At 35.8% G+C, this 26,086-nt stretch overlaps 1 protein-coding gene across 2 annotated transcripts in view; it reads right to left on the bottom strand.

The window, feature by feature from the left end:
* The window catches only part of LOC136766651 (protein phosphatase 3 catalytic subunit alpha), a 148,603-nt gene that overhangs the window by 40,891 nt on the left and 81,626 nt on the right, over positions 1-26,086 (bottom strand). For both annotated transcript variants that reach the window (XM_066720311.1, XM_066720312.1), the window contains exons 3-4: positions 4,719-4,843; positions 2,710-2,821 (exon numbers count right to left, since the gene is read on the bottom strand). In XM_066720311.1, coding sequence (XP_066576408.1) covers positions 2,710-2,821; positions 4,719-4,843 — 237 coding nt within the window. The remainder of the gene's footprint in view (positions 1-2,709; positions 2,822-4,718; positions 4,844-26,086) is intronic.

The following is a 26,086-nucleotide window of genomic DNA, read 5'->3' on the forward strand; positions in this document are numbered from 1 at the left end:
AGTGCTGAATTGAAGTCAAACTATAATTGTTTTGACATTTGCAGATATCAATCACAAGTGAAACTGAACTTAACGGAAAGTATCAGACAGTGTTATGAACATAGTTTGGTCATAAAAATGTATATAAATCAAAAAACATTTTGTGAACAAAACCAGTTGAGAAAAAAAAAATCTGACTGGTGACAACTAAATTATTATTCCTTTTGTCTTTAGTAAATATGCTTAGAACAGAATACAGAAGGCACTTAAAATGTTAAATAAAAGGTGCCTGGAATTTGCTTCCTAATCAAAAAGCTGAACATCTGAGACTCTCCAGACAATGGCCAGATGAGGTCCTGGTTTAATAAGGCATACTAACAAAACAAGCGAGATGGAGCAAATGACCTCTTCTCATTTGTAACCCTTTTTCTCATCACTTTAATGACTTATTGATTTATCTATATGGCTGCATATTTATGGTGTCTCTAATGGCTAATGGCTACCAGGCTTTCTTCATATCTTCAATTTAGCACTTGGAAATGGTGAGTCATTTATGTAAATCCCCCCAAAAAAAGAGACGGATCTCGGCCAAGGGATTGTCTTAATTAAATAATTTGGATGCAGAAAAATATCTTCCTGGAGATCAGCAAAGATCATCAATGTTGCTACACTGCTCCATTGCAGCCTCGTTTCCATGACCTTAATAATGCAACCAAATCAACCAAATCTGCCAAGGCACACATTGGCCTCTGACCTTTCACCTCTCCAACCCTCTCCCTCCTCCAGTTTAACTTGATTCGAAAGGTAACAGCTTGTACTAATGATGTATATCCATATATTCAAATTGGGGATTAAGCTGAAGATAAGCCAATAACGCTGTAAACAAATGCAGGGTCATGGAAGGGAATGCATAAATTCTAATCAGCGTCACTAAAAAGCTGACCTTTGTGACACAGAGGAAAATGGTCACATGGCCACTGCGGTTGGAAACTAATTGGAGATGCTATCAAAGTGAACAGAAGCAATACTGGTGGGCAATGCAAATTGATGAAACATTTCTTGATAAATCTCTGACATTATCTGTCATTGAATACACAAAGTGCATTCAACCTGGATATATCGTCATCACAGGTCTTGAAAAGCATGCAGGGTTTATTAAGGACTTAATGTTCTCTATTAGGGTAACATCTGAGTGTTTAGTTAATGCATTAGGATCCAACTAATTAATTGTTCCACATTTCTGTTAGGAGATGTTACTATGTGATATCCAACTCAAAGAGAAAAAAAAAAAAAAAAAAAAAAAATATATATATATATATATATATATATATATATATATATATATATATATATACACTCACCTAAAGGATTATTAGGAACACCATACTAATACTGTGTTTGACTCCCTTTCGCCTTCAGAACTGCCTTAATTCTATGTGGCATTGATTCAACAAGGTGCTGAAAGCATTCATTAGAAATGTTGGCCCATATTGATAGGATAGCATCTTGCAGTTGATGGAGATTTGTGGGATGCACATCCAGGGCACGAAGCTCCCGTTCCACCACATCCCAAAGATGCTCTATTGGGTTGAGATCTGGTGACTGTGGGGGCCAGTTTAGTACAGTGAACTCATTGTCATGTTCAAGAAACCAATTTGAAATGATTCGACCTTTGTGACATGGTGCATTATCCTGCTGGAAGTAGCCATCAGAGGATGGGTACATGGTGGTCATAAAGGGATGGACATGGTCAGAAACAATGCTCAGGTAGGCCGTGGCATTTAAACGATGCCCAATTGGCACTAAGGGGCCTAAAGTGTGCCAAGAAAACATCCCCCACACCATTACACCACCACCAGCAGCCTGCACAGTGGTAACAAGGCATGATGGATCCATGTTCTCATTCTGTTTACGCCAAATTCTGACTCTACCATCTGAATGTCTCAACAAAAATCGAGACTCATCAGACCAGGCAACATTTTTCCAGTCTTCAACTGTCCAATTTTGGTGAGCTTGTGCAAATTGTAGCCTCTTTTTCCTATTTGTAGTGGAGATGAGTGGTACCCGGTGGGGTCTTCTGCTGTTGTAGCCCATCCGCCTCAAGGTTGTACGTGTTGTGGCTTCACAAATGCTTTGCTGCATACCTCGGTTGTAACGAGTGGTTATTTCAGTCAAAGTTGCTCTTCTATCAGCTTGAATCAGTCGGCCCATTCTCCTCTGACCTCTAGCATCAACAAGGCATTTTCGCCCCCACAGGACTGCCGCATACTGGATGTTTTTCCCTTTTCACACCATTCTTTGTAAACCCTAGAAATGGTTGTGCGTGAAAATCCCAGTAACTGAGCAGATTGTGAAATACTCAGACCGGCCCGTCTGGCACCAACAACCATGCCACGCTCAAAATTCCTTAAATCACCTTTCTTTCCCATTCAGACATTCAGTTTGGAGTTCAGGAGATTGTCTTGACCAGGACCACACCCCTAAATGCATTGAAGCAACTGCCATGTGATTGGTTGGTTAGATAATTGCATTAATGAGAAATTGAACAGGTGTTCCTAATAATCCTTTAGGTGAGTGTATATATATATATATATAATTAAAGAGAGGAATGGCTCAATAAGCTTCAATATATATTTTTTAATTACCCTGTAATGCCATTCAGTCATATAATATCTAATACAAGTCTATCTATATACTAGATACCATGAGATACAAGTAAATAATACTTACATTCTTGCTTAAATGTGAAATACTCTGTTAAATGTCTACATTCATGGTTCCCACGAAGCAAAAACAGTGTTTTGGGATATAGGATTTTTAAGGCCCATAAGTACAGCACACACTGAAAGATAAAGAGAACAACATTAGCCATGAAATGCAATTATTCAGGAGATGGTAGATTACCTACTGTTAACATGTCCTTTCATTTATTTAAAAAAGCAAAAGAAATCTTGCATTTACATCTGCCAGGCCTTCAAACAGTAATGAGTGGAAAGTTAACTGACAGATCAATGTGCAAGAGGAAGCAATACCAATTAGCTAAATGGTGTTTAAGTAGAGAGAAGGTTCAAGTGCTTTTAAACGAAGACTAAGAAGGAGAGTCTGCGGTTCTTAATTCCAAAGTCAAACTATTTATCGTTTCCTTAAGAAGAAATGCACTCACTGGGTAAACGCGCTTATTTTGTCAAGGAAAGTCAAATAAAGAGGTCATACTAAAGGCCATTTGGGGGGGATTTTTGTGTAAATAACTTCTGATTTTAAATAGGTATGCATACACACCTCTCTCTATCGATATCTATTTATAATCACACACACACAAATGTACTGCAATTTTAATATATAAATCAACAGTATTTAATTTGCCTGGTCTGTAGAAATCTGACACAGGCCAAAACACAAGTTCTACTTATATTTCTGCTGTCAGACCTTGAAGTCAAGTATTGCAGAGGTCAGGTTATCAGCCTGTTATCACGGTGAAGAGATTTGTGGCAACTTCAATTTCCCAAGAGATTCTGTTTAATTACAGCAGTTGACTTGGTTTGTGGCTGCAAAAGGCCTGACTTTATGATTCCCTCACAAGCTGCCATTGGTGGGATGCATTTCTCTTCCATGTGTTTGGAGGATTCCATTATGTTTGACAATGCTATGGGGTAAACATCTCTTTACATTTTGGACAGTGAAATGCAATTTCATATTTAGTTTTTTACTACTAATAACAACAGCAACAATACAAGATATTGAGCCTACCTCAGAAAATTCAATTCCCATTATTGCTGATTGATCTTGGGAGGTTTTTCAACATATAACTCTACACTGTAAGCTTTTATAGTATTGCATATCTGGAACCAGAACCCTTACTGATTCTCCGAACTGATATGGTCAGCAGGGTGTGTGGATATTTCATAAGTATGTATGTTTTTCCCCTTCTCTTTCCAACTAAACTACTTCCATTTTCAGTCTGTCAGTCACTTTAATTTTTCCAGGACATGCTGACATATCAGTTGATAAAGCCTCCAGAACAAGGGATTTTGAGTAACTGGGTTTAGCTGTAGTGAGAAACCTTGGTGCAAATAGCTTCCTTTCACCTGACCTACACAGATCTTTGTGAAACTATTTATTTTATTTAATACACATGTATGAGATGATGGATGCTTAAGTGTGAGTTGGATGTGAGTTATCATATCCTGATGAAGATATTAAAGAGATGGAAGCATTGGTCTGAATGTACTGAAATAAATCCTTTTTGGAACATATGTAAATGTGTGGGTATTATGATGTCGAAATATTGACTTTCTTCACCCAGCATCTTATAAGATCTGGATGTGCATACATTTAATTTTTTGTCTCTTCAGAAAGGGTAAATATATAAAAGTATAATGCAATTTTGCATTTCAGAAAAAAAGTAATGCCAGAAAACAATGTCCCTAATTATCAGCAAACACTAATCCAGTGTTTGGCCTTTAAATACTATTATGTATTTTCCCTATGTTCTAGTTTCTCAACTCTGATAAAGGTTTGTAAAAAGCAAATGTGTTCTAATGAATGTTGCATGAAAAACATTTGAACCCTGGCAATGCTTGAGAAACACCAGAAAAGTATTTGGGGTCATAACAGTCTGGCTAATCTTGAAAGACAAAGAGGAAATTATCTGGTTGAAAGTGAAATGCCCTCCATATGAGTTCCTATATTCTATATAAAGAAACCTTTTTAAATGGAGTAATGGGGTGCTTTACACTTACTTCAATACTGAAGTATCCTCTGTCAACATAATCCCCTAAAAAAAGATAGCGCGTGCTGGCTGGCGAACCCCCCACTTCAAAGAGCTTCATCAAGTCAAAGAACTGCCCATGGATATCACCACAAACTAAAAGAAAAAAGGAGAAAAATATAAATTGAATATACATTACATTACATATATACACACACATATACATGGGCATAATTTACGTGGGGGATGGGGGGTCACGTCCCCCCAATATTTAAAGCAGCTCGATCCGCCCCCTCCCCCCCAATAAAGTACGTGACGGTTACTTTAAGGTTGTGTTTGTGAAGCACAGTTTTCTGTGGATCACCAATGAGATCGGTGGATTTCTGCATATCTGTGTACTGCGGAAAACTGCAAGTATGGATAGCTGCAGACACGGAGACATTGGAGTTTGGGAGAGGTAACTGTCAATCATTTTTGTATGCAGCTGATCACTGTGCAAGAAATGTTTGTCAATCATTTTTGTATGCGGCCAATCACCTGCAGAAGACACTTTGTATGCGATATGACACTTAACATCACATGTTAAAAAAAAAAAAAAAAAAAAAAGTGTTCTAAAAGTATTCTGCATCAAAATAGTCCAAAAATAGTATACTATTAGTATGTTATTCGTATACTGTTTTGATTTGATTTAGTCTCTGTTTGAATTGTTAACTGTTACCATGGCTTTTTACACAGTGAGAGAGGATGGAGGCCAGCAGAGACCAGTGACAGTAGAGGAGAGAAAGAAAAAGTGTGGAGGGTAGGGACAGGGAAAGAGAAAGGGCAGCAGCAGAACCTCAGTACAGAGGAGTCAAACACTAAAACGAAAGTGCAGTGAAAGCAGTGATGAAGGGGATAGTAAGTGAAGGGTCAAGAGTTTGTAGTGGCCAGCACTGCCATTCTCTGAGGGAGATTCTCCTCTCAGGTCTCGAAGCTCAACAAGTGAAAAGCGAGGAGACGGTGAAGCACTTCCTCTCTATTTCCCACCTGTGAAATGATCAGGCTGCAGAGGAAGAGGTTAGAGAGGACAGACATTCACATTTGTATTAGCTGCTATTTTTTTGGAAAATTAAAATTGTTGATGTATCCAGGCACTATTCTGTTACAAGCAGTTACCAACAAACTATATTAATTATTTATTTATACTAATTTAAATATTTAAATGTCTCCTTGTTTGAACAAAAAATACATACATTCTGACAGATTTAAATAAATAATGGATTTAATAATGACCACTTATAGTTTGTAGTACATTTATAGTTATCAAATGATTTAAAACACAGGATTTTATATTTGTAGACCTATTATGTTCATTTCACACAAAACATATGCCCTTCAAATGATTCATATATTTGTATTTCTTTGCCTTCGTTTATATTAAATGTTTTTCAGATGGTTTTAACATTAAGTATTTCAACACTCGCAAGCTTGGGGTTGGTGGGTTTGGCTCAGTTATGCTGGATTCAGGAGGCAAGATGACCATGATGTAAACTTTATTCATTCCAGAATTTGTATCCATTGGCCATAAAAACAAACAAACAAACAGAAATATATATATATATGAAAGGCTTATGAATTGAAATGTGGCAAATGTAGTTTATCAATTTTTTTTTTTATTATTTGGTATTTTTTGTATTCATTTCAGGTGGCAATAACATGCCAATTAATAAGGTGAAATGGGGTGAAGTTGTAAGTACATATTGATGTTTTACTTATCAGTAGCAATCTCATTTCTCAATCAGGGTGGCAAAAAAATGATGTTATATTGCTCTGTATGCTAAATGTACAACACTTTCATCAACCAAGTCTTATCCAGCTACAAACCCTATCTTGTTTTCTCTCTTTTTGTAGGTGTACCTAAGCACTGATGAAAGCACGAGCTGAAACGTTTGCTGCTTTTTCTTCACTTGAGCACTTTTGAACACTCGAGACCTGATTCCACAAATAAATAAAATGTTTCTAATTACTTTTTCTGCTTGATCACAGATTTTGATTCAGCCCCCAGTACTGAAGACCTTCGCCTGAAATTGTCATAGCACAAACTGAGACGCTATATACCTGCCCATATGCTCAATTTCATTGCTGCTAGGGCTACAACACCAGGGATAAAAACTACAGTGTACACAAGCACAGGCACGTAACTTCTGATTGGCTGTTAGCTGCCCTCCTCAAGCAGTCAGCTGACCCACAACCAGGAACAGGTGGCTCAGGGCCTGCCTGTATAAAAGGAGGACCCAAACACTACTCCTTTCATACCACTTTTGGACAGGGACAAGGAGGGTGGCTGAGAGGCTGTGTGAAAAGAAAGAAAGGACAAGATCATGATAAAAATAATGATAAATACCTAGCTTTTGACCTATTTTTGGATTATGAGCCCCATGTGGTATAGACCCTGGACTGGCTGATGACACTTCCCCTGGTAATTGGACAACCACAATCTCTCCTTGTGCATTTGTTTGGTGAACTGGTCTGCAGCTTAGCTGACCAGAAATAGAGAGGGACTGGAAGAAAGTGTAGAGAGCTCAAAGAAGAGCTAGGTTTTGTTTTTGTCTCTGTGAATCATCTAAAATAAAGCAAGCGATAGAGCTGTTGTATCTTGAACTCAAGAGTCCTGCAAATCTCTGTGCTTGCAACCCCTGCTTACATCTCACTCGTACCACATCCAACCCCCCACTGTCACAATACACTATAAATTAAGCATGCAATTTTACATCAATAATGAGCAGCTGTTCAGAACTTCAAGAACAGAAAGTGCACCAAAAATTGCAGTACAGTATCATTAAGTTAATTAACTTATACGCTGCAAATGACAGCACAAAAAGCACTTGGCAAAATAATGACAAAACCCATCTAGAATCTATGAAAGAATATCGGAGGCAGGAAAGATGGGAGGAATGTGGGTGTGGCTGTTTCGTCATCACGTCCAGGAGCAATGAAATGTGCATCTGTGTAAAGTGCTTCTAGAAGCAACTGACCAACACTGAAGAACATTTAAGAAGACATTCTATTACATTTTGTGTAACATGTTAAAACAAGGTGTTGGGATTCCTCCTGAATTAATAGAAATACCAAGTTTGATTCCACATTAAAATATGAATGGCACAAGATTAACACATCAATCGCTCATGCACAACATCTGAGTTCTGATATTGAACACATAAACCCTAAACCTGTTATGCATGTATTTAACATCCGAACGCAGATAAAGTCCATGACATATTCATGTGTTAATCCTGTGCCATTTATATATTAATGTGGAATCATACTGTGCGTATACTGTGTCCCCGCCAAACTGAGTACTGTGTATCGCTGAATACCGCCAAACATCCCCCCCTGTAATATATATTGTACGAATTTCTAAAATTGATCAGCAAATATATTGAACTTATCCCAATTAATTAATTTTGGCTCATACAGGTCTGTATCTGCATTGTTTTCTGTATCTTGTGAAGTCTGTAGCAGACAGACACTCCATTCTCAAAACATCTGATTTCCCTTGCCTTGACAATTTCAGGGGGTGGGGTTACATGGCTGTATTGATAACAAACCGTCCTGTTGTTTCTGAGAGTCGTCTACAAGGTTACAGAAGTGGTGTGGTGGAAATGTACCAGGGGATTTGACATATCTACTCATTAGCTATATTGCAGATTATTCAGTAGCCAATATAATCTGTTAGCTTCGCATATTAAATCAGCATTTAATGCATATCCATTGATTATTTCTAATTATTCCCATATATAGACATTTCTTTGTTTGCTTTTGAGGTATCAATCTATAAATAACCACACCTATTTTTGTTCTTGCATGACAGGCACAATATGAAATTCCTCTTCACTGGTCATCCTGATTCCTAGTAAAAGTCAAGTAGTATGTGCTGTAGTTGTGCATGTGCATGTACTTTATAAGCCTATGAATATATAAAGAAAAACTGGCACATAATAAAATTAAAATAATAACAACAACAACAACAATATTATCATTATTATTATTATTATAATTTCATGGCACTCAGTGGAAACGTCATAAATCCCTGCATGTACAGTGAGGGAAAAAAGTATTTGATCCCCTGCTGATTTTGTATGTTTGCCCACTGACAAAGAAATGATCAGTCTATAATTTTAATAGTAGGTGTATTTTAACAGTGAGAGACAGAATAACAACAAAAAAATCCAGAAAAACGCATTTCAAAAAAGTTATACATTGATTTGCATGTTAATGAGGGAAATAAGTATTTGACCCCTTCGACTTAGTACTTGGTGGCAAAACCCTTGTTGGCAATCACAGAGGTCAGACGTTTCTTGTAGTTGGCCACCAGGTTTGCACACATCTCAGGAGGGATTTTGTCCCACTCCTCTTTGCAGATCCTCTCCAAGTCATTAAGGTTTCGAAGCTGACTTTGGCAACTCGAACCTTCAGCTCCCTCCACAGATTTTCTATGGGATCAAGGTCTGGAGACTGGCTAGGCCACTCCAGGACCTTAATGTGCTTGTTCTTGAGCCACTCCTTTGTTGCCTTGGCTGTGTGTTTTGGGTCATTGTCATGCTGGAATACCATCCACGACCCATTTTCAATGCCCTGGCTGAGGGAAGGAGGTTCTCACCCAAGATTTGACGGTACATGGCCCCATCCATCGTCCCTTTGATGCGGTGCAGTTGTCCTGTCCCCTTAGCAGAAAAACACCCCCAAAGCATAATGTTTCCACCTCCATGTTTGACGGTGGGGATGGTGTTCTTGGGGTCATTCCTCCTCCTCCAAACATGGCGAGTTGAGTTGATGCCAAAGAGCTCGATTTTGGTCTCATCTGACCACAACACTTTCACCCAGTTCTCCTCTGAATCATTCAGATGTTCATTGTCAAACTTCAGACGGGCCTGTACATGTGCTTTCTTGAGCAGGGGGACCTCGCGGGCGCTGCAGGATTTCAGTCCTTCACGGCATAGTGTGTTACCAATTGTTTTCTTGGTGACTATGGTCCCAGCTGCCTTGAGATCATTAACAAGATCCTCCCGTGTAGTTCTGGGCTGATTCCTCACCGTTCTCATGATCATTGAAACTCCACGAGGTGAGATCTTGCAAGGAGCCCCAGACCGAGGGAGACTGACAGTTATTTTGTGTTTCTTCCATTTGCGAATAATCGCACCAACTGTTGTCACCTTCTCACCAAGCTGCTTGGCGATGGTCTTGTAGCCCATTCCAGCCTTGTGTAGGTCTACAATCTTGTCCCTGACATCCTTGGACAGCTCTTTGGTCTTGGCCATGGTGGAGAGTTTGGACTCTGATTGATTGATTGCTTCTGTGGACAGGTGTCTTTTATACAGGTAACGAGCTGAGATTAGGAGCACTCCCTTTAAGAGAGTGCTCCTAATCTCAGCTCGTTACCTGTATAAAAGACACCTGGGAGCCAGAAATCTTGCTGATTGATAGGGGTTCAATACTTATTTCCCTCATTAACATGCAAATCAATTTATAACTTTTTTGAAATGCGTTTTTCTGGATTGTTTTGTTGTTATTCTGTCTCTCACTGTTAAAATACACCTACCATTAAAATTATAGACTGATAATTTCTTTGTCAGTGGGCAAACGTACAAAATCAGCAGGGGATCAAATACTTTTTCCCCCCACTGTAAGTACAATGCCACATCTTCCAGTTTATGACTCAAGTCAAGTACTCTCTTCAACATAACTGCATTATTAAAATCTATACCATTCACTACTGTACCAATAGATGGAACTGGAAAAAGATTAAATCACAATCAGTTCAAACTGCTGAACTATATATATTTAATTCACCATCAGCCCATATCGATCCAATGCTGGATGAAGGCCTCCCCAAAATGTTTCTACTTGCTTTGATCTACAGTTTCTCTTTTACATGTCACACATGTAAAGTTTATTATTTCATCTCCCCATCTTTTATGTGGTCATCTTCTAGGTCTTTTTTCATCTCGAGACCCATTCGATGGCTTCTTTTGAGCATCTTTGATCCTCATCATCAGCGAGTGCTGGATGAAAGCCTCCCCAAGATATTTCTACTTGTTTCAATGTACAGCATCTCTTTTCCAGGTCACACAAGCAACTCTTCAAATTTTTCCATCTTTTATGTGTTCATCTTCTACTAGGTAATTGTTCATCTCTTTGCATTCATTCTATTGCTACTTTTGTCCAACTTTGATCTCTTCTTTGTGCAATGTGTTTGGCCCATTGTCATTTTAGCAAATTTACTCTTTCAATGATGTCACATACTTTTGTTTGTCCTCAGATCTATTTATTTTTCTGTCTCTTCCTGTTATTCCAAGCATACGTCTTTTCATGGTTCTTTGTGTTTTCAGTTTCTATATCATTTTTTGCGTTTAGTGACCAGGCTTCAGAGTCATAAGTGATTGCTTGTAAATACCTTTCTCTTCAAGCAAATGAGCAGACTTCCATTCAATAGAGATATTCCTTGCAATTTTACTCTCTGCCGAGTCACATTGAATTGTGTTTCTGAACAGAATGGTTACTTTGGTATTTTATTTAGCCACATGGAGTATTATGAAATAGTGTTTAATGTAATGTGATCCAGAACACTACAAGAAAGCCGAGTGACCCTATGGATCATGTGTCACATACCCAAGGGTTGCCCACAGAAATTAGCATAGGCAAGGCAGTATGATAATGAATTGTCAAGGGGGGGGAAGGGGGGTGTTCGTGGATTGTGGAGGGGGGGTTGCAGATTGTTGAGGGGGTGGCGGGGCGGAGGGCGGAGCATGTGTGCTTCTTTTTCGGTCAAACATTTGATTTTTGGACAGGCAGGCCACCTGGTCTGAATAGAGCTGTGGGAAATCTCGTACCCAGTATAAGAAATCAGATGCTCTTAATTTTATTAAAGTGGCAATGTATAATGTCAAGCATTTAAAAAAATAAATAATCTACAACAGGAAACAGTTAAACAAAATGAAACAATCACATAAAGTACTTTAATAATTAAAATCTCAAAATGTATTTTAAAAATTATAAAATTGCATGTAAAAGTATGAAACAGAAAATTCTGACAAACAACTATCTCTATCTCTTGTGAACTAGAGTTCACAATCTTGTAAACATTGCAATGCTACTTACATTAAGAAGAATGTAAATATAATTTAGTTTTTCTTTCATAAAAAATAATAATTTTATAGGAAAACAACAAAGAGAAAAGAAAACTGAAAGCAACTGGTAACATTTGTTTTGGAGTATATATATGGCTATTTTATGTTTCTTCTCCTTTTTTCCTAGTATGATTTCATTACTGCACTATTTAGTTGGCACCAAAAATGCAGTTTATACTACATGCACAAATAACCACAAGCATACTCAAAAAGCTCAGTTTTGCCAGTGAACACAGCAGGATTGCATAATCCCCCTTGAGCAGTGTCCTGGAACGCCACACAATAAGTATGGCAGTTTTTAGCTTCCCAACAAAATGGAGCTGGCATTATGCCACAAATAGTGCTATCCACACCAGCTTCCACAGTGCATTCCGGCTTAAATTTCACTTAAACTGTAAATTGTATTTAATCTTGGCTAAAAATCATCTGAGTGGGATTACACAATACATGTGAATCTATGAGATAAAAAAGAATGAGAATAGCATTACAATGTAATTTTAAAATGCAGATCAAAATCTTAAGGGTGAAAGTCTGAGTTTATGAATTTAAACTTAAAAAAACTAGTATTAAGTGCTTCCAAATGTACTTTGGCATTTACATTTTATTGCACTATGACTGATTAAAACAAAATGTGCTAGCAAAGAAACAGTCTTACTTTTAAAGAGTCCGCACCCTCAACTTATTTTTGTTTCTTATATAATAATAATAATATTATGAATCATCATCATCATAATCATCAGTATCATAATACTCATACGAATAATAGGAATAATGCTAATGAACAGGTTAAATGTCTTTGATAATACAGAAATCACTCAATCACTCACTTTGTTTACAAATGTGCTCAGAAAGACTTTTAATATAGGTTCTGAAAGTTTTCTGGAAGAAATCTTTACCCCTAAAATAAACTTAATTTGCTTTTTTTTTTTTTTAAATATAATAATATAAAGTCCACAGTGAAAACCAACTCCAGTGCACTCAAGCAAAATATTTTAATGAAGTATACTAAGCCCAACTGCATAAATAATGAACTGAGCTTCTGGCATCTTCCTTGCATTTGGGGGGAGGGGGCTGGGAATAAAACTACCCTAGTTACAGCAGCAGAATATGATAGTTTACCTTTTGATGTTTCAACACAGCTGAACACAGTGTCCTTATTCTTTTCAGCAAATGTCTGCTTCACCACCTCTGTGTCTTTGCATTGAAATGGTGTCATCTGGTTATGTGTTTAATAATGAATGAAGTAGTGTAATACTTAACTTACCCATTTATTTAACATTAGCCACTTTGGCAAAGCTGTTTTCAAATCATGTCCCAGAAAACCCCCATGTTTCCTGACACTATCAATTCAAAATTTCCAATAGATGTTCAATCTGACTTGGGGAGATCAGCTTAGCAGGTTAAAATGTTTTCTGGCAAACCATACATGTAATTTTCAGTAGATATTTTCAGATTTTATTTGTTTTTCTTTTCAAGAAATCATTTTAAAATGGCTACCCCCTTTACCTTTACAAAACACAAACAGAAATACTTTGATCTAAAGTAAAATGTTTAGTATACACTAAAGCCAAACAAGCAGGATAACCCAATCAAACTTATTGTAGAAATGTAGACTCAACTCTAGACTCCCTTAATAGTGCATACAAAATCTAACCAATATTTAATACATTTTAAAATCCCATTTAACATGTTGTAGATAACACTCATATGTCCCAGATTATACAGTAAACAAGGACAATTATATTTTTGCATGCTATTTAAAACAATGTAGATATAAATAGAGAAAGGGTTTCTCTTTGTGTCTATTTACAATGATATTCATAAGGGAATATTTAATAAGAGTTTTTGAAAATGTTTCTGCCTGACCTAAATGATCTATTCATGTTTTTAATCATCAAACACACATATTTAATTTATGGAGTTTTCAATTATTACTGAATTATTTATCTATATTTTGTTTAGTGAACTAAAATTATATATTCACATTTAGGATAAAAAGGGAACCCAGGGGCCCTCTTATGTCATACTTGGCATGCAAAATAAAATGTATAATTGAAAGTTAAAGTGGATCATGTGTATACAGTATTTTTAGTATATGGCTACCATTCTGTATCATTATTGCTGTATTGCAGTTTATTTAATTTAGGAGATGTTTGTTTTTAAACACTAAAGTACCCTTAAGACACAAAACCTGCAATAAAAAGGTAAATAATATTTAAATCTCTCCCCCTTCTCCGACTGGTGGTTTTAATCTGAGTAAAAGATCATGTTTGGAAAGGACTCCCGTTTAATTTCTCTGGAAGCATATATACAGTAGTAGTTGCAAAATTGTGTTTTTGCTTTTCGGTGTCACCCTTCGCCCTGTATAAGGAATGAACATCCTTATATAACATGTGGCAGAGGAAAGCAATACCTGTTGGGTTGACTGCAGACCATTTCTGGCACAGACTATGTATCAAGGATGGCAATTTAGTACATTTACTGGGACACTGATGAAGCATTTTGCTCAGTGGGGCTAATGACCAGTGGCAATATTGTTCTGGAAAATATTTTAATAGCAGTCTTGTTAAATGCTCACAAAATTATTTTTCCAGACCAGTTTTACCTGTGGCGTTTTACACTTTTTTTTAATCAGTGGATGACACTGGGTGGATTCTATGAGCTGCATCACACCATAAAAAACATTTAATGGACTGTAATTGGAAATGTCCATCAAGAAATGGGTTACTGAACCAACACTGTCTTAAACATTGGGTTACATTTTTACTTACACATGGTATGGATTAGGTTTTTACACTGGATTGAATTAGATCATTGTCTATTATAAATGCACATAGATATGTAAGTTGTTTAAAGGAGGATGAACAAACTAGATTCACTATGCCTATAACATAAGTGAGAGCAAGGCTAAAAGCTAACATTTAGAAAGTAATACAAGGTTAATTATGACACGCTACTTTTAACAGCTGACTATAGTACTTTGCAACACCCTTCTGCTCTGAACAGAATCATAATACATACATCCTCTTTAGTTTATATTTTATAAAGGTTACATTCTGGCCTTATAAACAATTATAAACAAGTAGCTTGAAAGGGTGACAGGTTTCCTTAATCTTGGCCTTTTAAATTATCCATGTAAACCGTCTGCCAGGGCAGTAGCACATTCTCAATGTTTTCAGCCTTAAAGCCAATTAAAAGCACTCAATTTATAACATCTACTTTTACAGGACAGACAAATTAGCCAACCGTGCTTTATCATTATTTTGTTTCTTCAGATGAAACCCCATCTGGCTTGCATTTCCTATTACATTCAATTTTAACTCTGTTTCTTCCTTGTCAAGGAAAAGAGTTGAAAATCAATTTAAGTTATGTAATCTTTTTCCTCTTTTCTGTCTGGACACAGTTCATGTTCCTAATTTTTAAAACACAGCTTTGGAAGGCCATTTTCATGAACTTTAAGTGATCTGAAGAGGATGATGGTGAATTATTTAATATGCAGTACATACATCTTTTTTATCATTTTATTACATACTCTTATAATTAGTTTTAATGTGAAAAACAAATCTCAACCAAAATCTGTTTATACTATGTAGAGTTGCCATACAACTGTCATGAACATGCCATAAACCCATAGTGGTTTTAAATAAAGAGCTGATACTCTTGCAGCGAATATAGTATTGTTTTATATTGCTTCATAAACCTGTACAACTCAAATACATATTGCATTGACCATTGATGGTCTACATTCAGATTTTGACTTATGAATTAAATCTCTTCCTTTATCACCCAATTTTTTTATCACATTTTATTATGAAATTGTGTAAAAGAAAATTTGAATCAACAGGTTTTCAGAATTTAGAAGACTAAAAATAAACTTTGCGCTTATATTTTGTAAGTCTCCCTGGATAAGGGCGTCTGCTATGAAATAAATAAACACAACAAAAAACTACAACCAGAAAATACATTATATTACAGAACACCATCGGTCTGCCTTCCATTTTGTTGTATACCACTAGCAAATTGAAATGCTTTTGTAAGCTCAACCGGTCAGGTAAGTTGATTATCTAGTTCATATAATTATGGATAGGTTGAAGTGGCCTTTGAGATCCACTTTAAATTGTTTGCATGAATTTCTATATTGTGAGCCAAGACTGGAGTGATGTCAAATATTTAATTGTCATCAACAGTATGTTAGTCCTAGAATATTTGGTCTTGTTTGTATGCTTGTTTTTTTTTTAGGCCTATGGTGTTTTGGAATTTGGAATTCATAATTGTTAACTCCATATAAACCTGTGTAATGCCACAAGCAAGCTTTACAAATAAATAACCTTGTTGTAGCCTTTTTATTCTTCAGTAAATGCTTCAATAGTTTACTTGTCTAATGTTTTGTAACCCCAAAGGTTAAGTTAAGATCAAATTTAATAAATGGCTTAAATCTACCCTATACACTTAACTAAAGTATAACTTCACTGAAAAGAGATGTGTTAATATTTGTGTTTTTACAGAAAATGCAGACTACATAAAACGGAGCTGTATAATGCTGTATTTCCTTTAACTTCATAAATCCGCCAAATACATTTCGAAGAACAGCTTACAATACATCTGTCCTTCTTCAGTCTTGTGCACCTGTCATGTTACTTTATGAGTAGATAGAATAAGAAATCCAATTTGTAAGGGAGCCTAGCTTTTGTCTCTGTACACTTTGTTACACTACTATTTTTTTATTTTTTTGTAACTGCAACCAAAATGGAGTTGTTTAGAGAAGGTAAGCTATATCTGGGAGTTATGATGCCATTAAAAAAACAAAAAAACAAAAAAAACAGCACTTGTGTAAATAAGGATTGCAAAGACATGAAAAAATGACAAGTAATTCTGAAGTAATCCATAATGTCAGGCCTTTTCTCTTCAAAGTCCTCCTTTGAACATTATTCAGCTGATAGGATGCTGTGTCTAAAGTCTGCCATTTGGAGAATAATAACATGGGTAATAGTCTCATTCGTCTCACTCTTACGAAATGATCACTCTAGTGATCAACCCCATTAGTAGACGTCCACACACACACACACACACACACACACACACAAAAAGTAAATCGGTCCCTATTATAATCATGAAATGCTCCAACCTAAAATTGTAGTTCATTTATTTACAGCTGAAGAACAAGGGAAGAAGTACGAGTAGGCTGGCCTGAAATATTGTCCTATCCAATGTTCGCTATCCTTGGAAGAGCTCAGAGCTGAGGCTTTTAAAGTTCGGCCAATTACCACTTTTGCTCTGGGGACCAAGCTTGCATTACCTGAAACCATTCTGACCCTTGCAGCTGTCAGTCCGGAATGGTTTTCAGTCATTCAAGTTTAGCTAGGTTTCAAGCACAGCTCCCTAGTGGATTTCTTGTACATAAAGCAAACCTCAAACTGATCTACTTTAAGACTTCCAGTCTATTATACATTGGCACGGGAGAGGACATTTTGTGAAGCAGTAGATGGAAACATGAACACATACAAAAAATACAAATAATCAACCTAATTGTTTAGTGTAACTTAGTTAGTTTACAGCTGCAAAATTGTTTTGATGCATTCTTTTTAATAGGGCACCCAGTATTTATTGATCATATATACAGTTTATTGTGTTAAATTATTATTACAAAAAAAAAAAGCCTTATTGTTGTATGCATGGATGGGGCTTACAGGTTTCTGGGGGAATAGTGCATATCATTGCTAGTCTGTAATCTTACTAGGTTTTCATATTTTCCTTCCAAAAGCAAACATACTGCAAATGATAGGCATGGATTGTGTGCACTAAAATTCATGTTTATTATTTGGCTTGCGGTTTTAAATTAGATTGATGCAGGAATTAAGCACAGTGCTTTGATTACCATGGATAAAAACTATTAAATTGTCCAGTACATAATATGCTTAAATGTTTCAAATAATATTTATAATCCTCTCTTCATAACTTTCATACCCTTTGAAAACACACAATCTGAGGAATATCCAATGCCTCACTAATTTAATCTGAAATAGGTCTTTCCTCTGTTATGCAATGTGTACTAAATACTATTATTCATTTCCAATCTGCAGTACTTTGCTTTGTCCAGTTCTATACCAAACAATTACTTAAAACACAAATTAATGGGAAATGTATTATATATGTATATTACATTTTATCATTACAGATTACAACAGGGAATTGAGTTCACACTTATAAACAGCAAAATGCGTCTCTCTGTCAGTGTGTTTACCTGGAACAAAGGAGACTTCAGGGATATTTAGCTATTCAAAATCCTAAAATAAACGTGAAGTCAACCCTAACCTCTACTTCAAACTCAACACAAAGACAAAATACCAAAGGACATACATAATAATTACTGTAAGTATATTCAGGACTGAAAACAAGAGCCCTGTTTTCACACAGAGATGTAGGCGTACCTGACAACTGCAAAACCATGCTGTGGACATTGATCCAAGAGGATCTTTCCAGAAACAACAGGACAAGTGCCTTGTATCAATAATGTATTAACAAATAAAGGCAATTTCACTTCGATACCACAGATTGGTAGAAATGGTACTGCTTGCTGGATATTTACTACACAATTTTCATGTAAAGTCCTTGGAACGAGTGAGACAGATGAGGTTTTAGAAATTAATTTGCAACCAAATTATTTTGCCTCTTTTGAAAATCATACTATTAGGGTCTGGAAGATGTTGCATTCATTTAAAAAATAACTTCCATTGCAATTCTAATTTATCATTTGGTTCATTCACCTAACAGTTACAAATCTTTAAAATGTAGCTTGAAAAATATTCCTGCAATATCTGCCATTTTATGCAGCATAACTATCAAACATAAATAAAGAACACAATTCTAATTTAAACTTAAATCCCTTTGTATTATTTTTAATGCAAGGTTTTACCGTTGTATAAAAATTGTAATGCAGAATGTGCATCAATATGGTTTACACACCTTACAGCACTCATACACAGTGCATCTAAGAAAATACATGCTTGCAGCTGACCATTGCCATGGAAACATTGAATATTGGCATGGAAACTGTCTATCAATGACACAGTTAACAAAATTCATAAGGTTTACAGTGAAATCAGCAACAGAAGAAACCAGAGTAGGTCAACTGTCATTATTCTGTACATGGGCTCAAATATGTAACATTCTGCTTAAAAAATGTACTATAGATTTTTCATGTTTTGCTTGTTTTACAGACAAAAAAGAAAAAAAGAAAAAAAAGCATGAGAACACATACAAATCTAGAGTTTATACAACAAGTACAAGTAAGGTTCATGTGTAATTTATAATAATAATAATAATAATAATAATAATAATAATAATAATAATAATAAACGTGTTACTTTGTTTTAAAGCACTTTTAGTTATAAAATCAATGTCATTTACCATTACTTGTAAACAGTTGGATTGTCTAAGCTACTGCATCACTATAGCTTAGTGTGAAGGACAGGAGAGTTATCTCACAAATGGCACTGCACATCTGACACTGGGGTGGGCTGAATGGGGAGCTAAGTGCACCAAAGAACTAACAAAACAAACAAACAAACGAAAAAAACATTACGAATATAAATGGGTGTGTACAAATACAAAGAGAATTACATCCATGTAATTTGAATGTGGGTCTGTCTTGCATTGTTGGTAGACTTATACTTATATAGGGCAATTCTATGACCAGGGTGGGTGTTTTTTTTTTTTTTTTTTTTAAAGGGATTACTGATTGCCATTGATTCAAGAGCATTTGTCAACACTAGTCAAACTCTGAATAGCTAGATCAGGCCGATCGGAGCTGTAGGTAAATGCGAAACCTGTGTGTAGTAAATACAACACAAGAGGCTGTGAACTTTGCACCTGATGGATCACAGTGTTTTACCAAATGTATCTGCATGTTTCAACTGTATATAAATAAGACTAACTAGTAAGTAAATGTTGAGTATGTCACCCAATGTTTTAAGGGCAATTCCACCATAAAGTGACCCTGACCATGAAAAAAAAAAAAAAAAGAAATGCCTATATCAAAAATATTGTTTCTCAGTTTTTATTAAAGGGTGTATATTTGTGCATGCTGTATTACTTTGTTTCACTTTATGCCTTTTCTTTACAGCCATTTAAAGTTACTGTTGAAAAATAAAAAAAGCAACATTTACAGAAGTCTAATTTTCATTCATTTTTAGGTTTCAATTATACGATAAATGTTTTATTTATACATTTGTAAATATGCCCAATTGGAACTCAATGGGTATGTAATACCAAGTTAATAATATTGCATTTGTCAAAAAAAGTAAACTATTTTACAGCCATTCAATATAATGGTGTTTATAAATAAAACCAATGTCACATCCATAACGTTTTCTTGGTAATGTTTGTATAAAAGTTTTATGCTACATTACATTTTTTTCAGATCCTTTAAGTCCTGTAAGTTGTCAGGTGGGGCCTCTATGGATCGGACTTGTTTGTCCAGCACATCCCAAAGATGCTCGATTGGATTGAGATCTGGGGAATTTGGAGGCCAAGTCAACACCTTGAACTCGTGATCCATCAGACCAGGCCACCTTCTTCCGTTGCTCTGTGGTCCAGTTCTGATGCTCACGTGCCCATTGTAGGCGCTTTCAGCAGTGGACAGGGGTCAGCATGGGCACCCTGACTGGTCTGCGGCTACGCAGCCCCATATGCAACAAACTGTGATGCACTGTGTGTTCTGACACCTTTCTATCAGAACCAGAATTTTTTCACTTTTTCAGCAATTTGAGCTACAGTAGCTCGTCTGTTGGATCGGACCACACGGGCCAGCCTTCACTCCCCACATGCATCAGTGAGCCTTGGCCGCCCATGACCCTGTCGCCGGTTCACCGCTTTTCCTTCCTTGGACCACTTTTGATAGGTACTGACCACTGCAGACCGGGAACACCCCAGAAGAGCTGCAGTTTTGGAGATGCTCTGACCCAGCCATCTAGCCATCACAATTTGGCCCTTGTCAAAGTCGCTCAGATCCTTACGCTTGCCCATTTTTCCTGCTTCTAACACATCAACTTTGAGGACAAAATGTTCACTTGCTGCCTAATATATCCCACCCACTGACAGGTGCCATGATAACGAGATTATCAGTGTTATTCACTTCACCTGTCAGTGGTCATAATGTTATGGCTGATCGGTGTAATATATATATATATATATATATATCCCTCATTGTACATGTCTTTTGTTTATTATTCTGCATTGTTTTGATCAAATTGTTCTTACTATTCACACATCTCATTTTAAATATTTAAAAACATGATTACAAATTTAAATACTGTAATAAATGGGCTTTAACCTGAATTTTGTCTTTAATTTCAGTTTATCTTGGATTACAATGACAAATGTCAAATGTAAAGTGTTTTTAAAGGAAGATTTAAATGCATTTCCTAATAACGCTGTGTCACATCCATAACGCTGCACTTCAAGTTATACAATGAAAATATAAAAAAAAAACTGATGTATTTCTTAATATGATTTTTGGGAGATGCTAAGTTGTCCTTACAAAATGGCATTAAATGTTCTGATGGTAAGTTCTACAAATCACAGACTTTTGAGAACATGTTAAGTGACATAGCAATCTTTGTCCATTTCTGTCACATCCATGCATGTTTCTTTGGTTGATAAAAAACGAATGGTGAAACTTTGAACCTTGAAATTTTAACATGACACAGTTCAAAAAGCACATTATCTAAATAGTGCATCATATTTAGTTATTTGTTTAAATGAGCCATTGAATAAGGCAACAGAGTTGCATTTTTGTGTGCAAATGTCACATCCATAATGCTGGAATTGCCCTTAAACAAATAATTGAGACCCACTGCTTAAACACCATTTTATAGGTATGCATGGTGAAAGTAATTATTATAATTATGATTATTATTATTATTAAAGTGGATATAATACAGAAAAAAAGTGTATTTGTAAAAAAAATACAGTGTACTACATATTCACATAATTTCAGCATAACATCTAAAATATGCTATTGCAAAACAATTGTACTAATGTAAGAACTAACAGTATATGAAATAATTTAACAGGATTTAAAGCTGCAGAATTTAGAGATGCTGTATAATTAAGAAATTCTTTGACTTGGAATGAAGTACACTGAGGTTCACAACACACATCCTGTTATTAAAAAAAAAAAGTTCATTATAGACTTCTATAATTATGTACAGTGCGAGCTACACTGCCTCCAGGCAGGTTGCAGTAAAATTGGCTTAGCCATTTATCAATAATGTGCATAAACCATTAAGAAGGAAAGTGGCAAAATGCCTACAGAAATGCATACAGTTTATTGAGTTAGTATGCAAAATGTGTCAGGAAGAGAGGGCTCGGTTTTTGAAAAGAGCTTGCCTTTAATTAAAGTATCAAAAAGATATTGAGCGTGCACAGATCAGTATGTGAACTGAATACAACAGCCAAGTCAATAAGTATAATAGAAACTGTTTTAATGCAGAAATAAGAATATAACTATGTTCTGCACTGCAGCTTCAGGTATGCCTAAAAATAACTAATCATTTGTTACAGTATTTTTTTTTTTTTTTTTCCCAAAATTAGAAATGTATTTACAAAATATATTTATGCACAGTGGTTACATGGTAAAAGATTATTCTATGTACTGGTCAGTATGACACTTTGTAAATTCGTATTCACTTTATGTATACTGATGCACTTATAACTTATAACCTACCCTAAGAGACCATGGTTAGGGTTTATTATAGGTCTGTCTTTACATTTGGGGTTAAAATGTAAGTAATGTTCTACACAAACACACACACACACACATATATATATATGTGTGTGTGTGTGTATGTATGTAAACATCTAATTATAAACAGGACCAACTGTCAAATCTCAGGTTGAATGCTTTTGAAAAGGATTTGCAACAAGGAATAAAATATAAGGCATAGAATCTGAACAAATAATACAATTATTGGGTGTAGTTAAGAATGTAGGTGATAACTGAAAAGGTTAAAATACATGTGAATAATTCATATGTATAACATTGATTCCCAGTGTGCAATCATCACATACTTCAACAGTCCTGCTCCATCCATGACTCCTGCTGAGATTGTATAACAGAAGAGTAAATTATGTTATATAAGGCTATTATTTGAAACCTCTAGAAATACCTATTATTGTAAACTGATATGAAGGTGAATCTCCTCATTACTCTTGGCATCCTTTGGATATAGATACATTAAACTATTTAAGAAAATATTAATACAAGTGTAAATCAACCACTTTCAAAGAACAGTTTACAGTTGTTTTCAATCCATCCAAATCACCATAATATTCATCTTTCTATTTGGATTATTTACCTGTTGGAAATTCTTATATTTTTAAACAATAAATGATTCCCTTAAAAAAGGGAGTGTGGAGGGGGGTGGGGGATTCTGTAGAGAATCAGTAAAGCCTCTAATACATTCCATGGTGGGAGTATATTATCTCAAGTGAACAAGCAATCGGTCAAACTGCAATAATGTCAGAATAATCTTCCTAAACAAATACATATCAACAGCAGTATTAGCAGGTGAGTAGGCGGCTACATTACACGACTCTGCTCCCTAACCTACACAGGTCACTATGTAGGCAAAATATGAGTTATTAAAATACAAAAAGAGTGTGTGTGGGGAGTGGGGCAAAATGAAGAGGTAAAAAGCAGTAAATCTTTAGCAATCTGTCAAAGCTTCTGACTTTAATACTGCAGGTGATTTTCACAGAAGGCCTAGACATTTCCCAAATAGTAACCTGTGATTGAATCCTAACATGCAATCTGCCTACTTTATGTCAACCACTGTCTGCAGCTTGCAAATTCAAAACTCGTTATTTCATCGATTAATAACAAGTGCTGACTGGAGGTTTTGTCTTCAGTATTGGAGAGTAAAACAGAAGAAAAAGCAAGGCTTTAAAGGAATCATTACCATGGTTGTTTAAATCTGCCTAATTCCACTACTGAATTTCTTACACTCTGCACTGTTATTTTCTACATTTCATTCAACAGATATCAAGTACACACACTTGGTACACTAAACCAGTACAACAATACTTTCTTGGGATGTGCTCAAGGTACCATCAGACCAGGGTGGGTTATAGGGTGGTGGAGATGGTCTTGCTACCATCAGTAATAAAAGGCAAACTTTCATTAGTAAACTGTTTCATAACATATTTCAAAATATGGCCAGCCTTTAACACAATAATTGTTCACAAGTTTCTACCTCTGGGAGCCATTCCTCTCATATCTCTGTTCTAGTGCAATGCGGCACAAATGATCCCTGTAGTGTTATGATATAAAAGCTGATTCAGAGGCAGAGCAATAAAATTAATATATCGTTCCTTTAATTTTGTTGCAGATTCATAGCATTTGTTGTTGTTGTTATTTACAGATTGATGGAGAGTGTTAAAAAGTGATAATTATGTTAGTAACCGTATGGAAGGTTTGCAACCTTGGCAAGAAGAGAATTGAAAGAAATAATCAGAAAAAGCAGAAGGCACAAGGGCTTGAGATGTTTTCAGTCCCTGTGACAGGCAAGACACTGGCTTAAACACAATGTGAAGAGGGTCATAGTAAATGTATCTGATTAGGGGTGGTCTTTAAATCTCTGGGATCACAATATAATTTCAATTTCAAAGGCTATGAACTGTTTCAAAAGAAAGACAGAAGCGTGTTTGTTCATTTAGACTGGAACAATGCCAAAATACTATTTTGGGGGAAGAAAAGAATTCTACCAAGGGGTCAAACAAGGATACTTAACTCACTCTACACCAGGACATATTAAGACCATATGTGCCTTTCTAAAGGGTACCACAGCTGATATCACTTGATATACAACTGACAGTTTAAGAAAATCAACAAAGGTCAATCATTTGACAAAAAATAAACAGAAAACTGCCTAATCAAGTCTACAATACAGAACAGTTTAAAAGGGTTGGTTACAGGCTATAATGCAAGATCGCATTAGTGGGTGGCCAAAATGTTCATTTGAGAAAACAGAAATATGTTTTTTTTCTGCATTAATCACCATGGAGACAGAATGACCAACAGCCTGAGAAATTAGCCTTTTCAGCCAGTTGGTGCATTTAATCCACAAGCTCTCTCTTTAAAATGCCTCAGAAAAACAAAACTACACATCACTTTCCACCTGCCTTTATGAATGCATGATGAGGCTAAATGCAGTAAAAGGGCCTTCTTATTTTGTACTTTTGGGTAGAAAAGAGGATCATTAAATGAAGGTCCATTTAATTCCACCACCAGTTATATTATGAATATTGTAATCATCCAAATCTGTTTGCATTACGCATAAAACACTTATAGCAGAAAAAAGGTTTAATAAAATGGCACACAATCGAAAAAAAAATATATGGAAAATAAAATCATAAATACTTCCATTTATTTAAAAAAATAATGGTTTATGTTTGGACAAATTGATACTAAATACGAAACCCAGAAATATCCTGAAATCATTCTGTTTGTCAAACAGCAGTTTTCTGGAAGCACTCTTTGAAATTCAGTCAGTTAATCTAGTCAGTAGGTCATTTCCCTTGTGGTCAGCAACATCTCCCATATAGAGCTCTTGGCAATTTCCTTTTCTCTGTAAAACATATATGCAATGTACTTCACTTTAACTCAAACCAATATATTACTCTTCCTCTCTCTGGACTGAAACTGGGCTTGTTTCTAACTCTACACTATGGATAGATAAAGATGGATGAATAAATACAAATTTAGTCAAATTAATAAATAAATAAAATGACACCATTCATTTTAGCTTTACAGAGACTTTATAAGCACACCAGGAAAAACTCTGACATGTGACAAAGCTGTCCTTGCAAAAAGATCAAGGAGCAGATTGCACACCCTTGCCAGCCTCCCCTGGCCTTCCCCGAGTAATGGGCCTCCCTTAGCGCCGCCATCTGGAGAGCTGGCCCATGAATCACCTGATGGGCAGCAGGCTCAGATTAGGAAGCATGTTAAAATACTACACCTACAAAACCAAGCAACACTCCTACCGAGTGTGCTTTACATGTTAAAAATAACATTTATTATAATAAAAAATAAGAAAACAAATTAAATGTTTGTTAAGGTCTACATGGTGCCCATGTGTTCATAATAGTTTTGCTTTTGTCCTAACTATCTCTGAGATGCATACAGTTGTTTACAACAGTGAGAATCCTCTAAGAGTAAAGAAAAAAGTAT

The sequence above is a fragment of the Amia ocellicauda genome, chromosome 13 (assembly GCF_036373705.1).
Source record: "Amia ocellicauda isolate fAmiCal2 chromosome 13, fAmiCal2.hap1, whole genome shotgun sequence".
NCBI classification, from domain to species: Eukaryota; Metazoa; Chordata; class Actinopteri; order Amiiformes; family Amiidae; genus Amia; species Amia ocellicauda.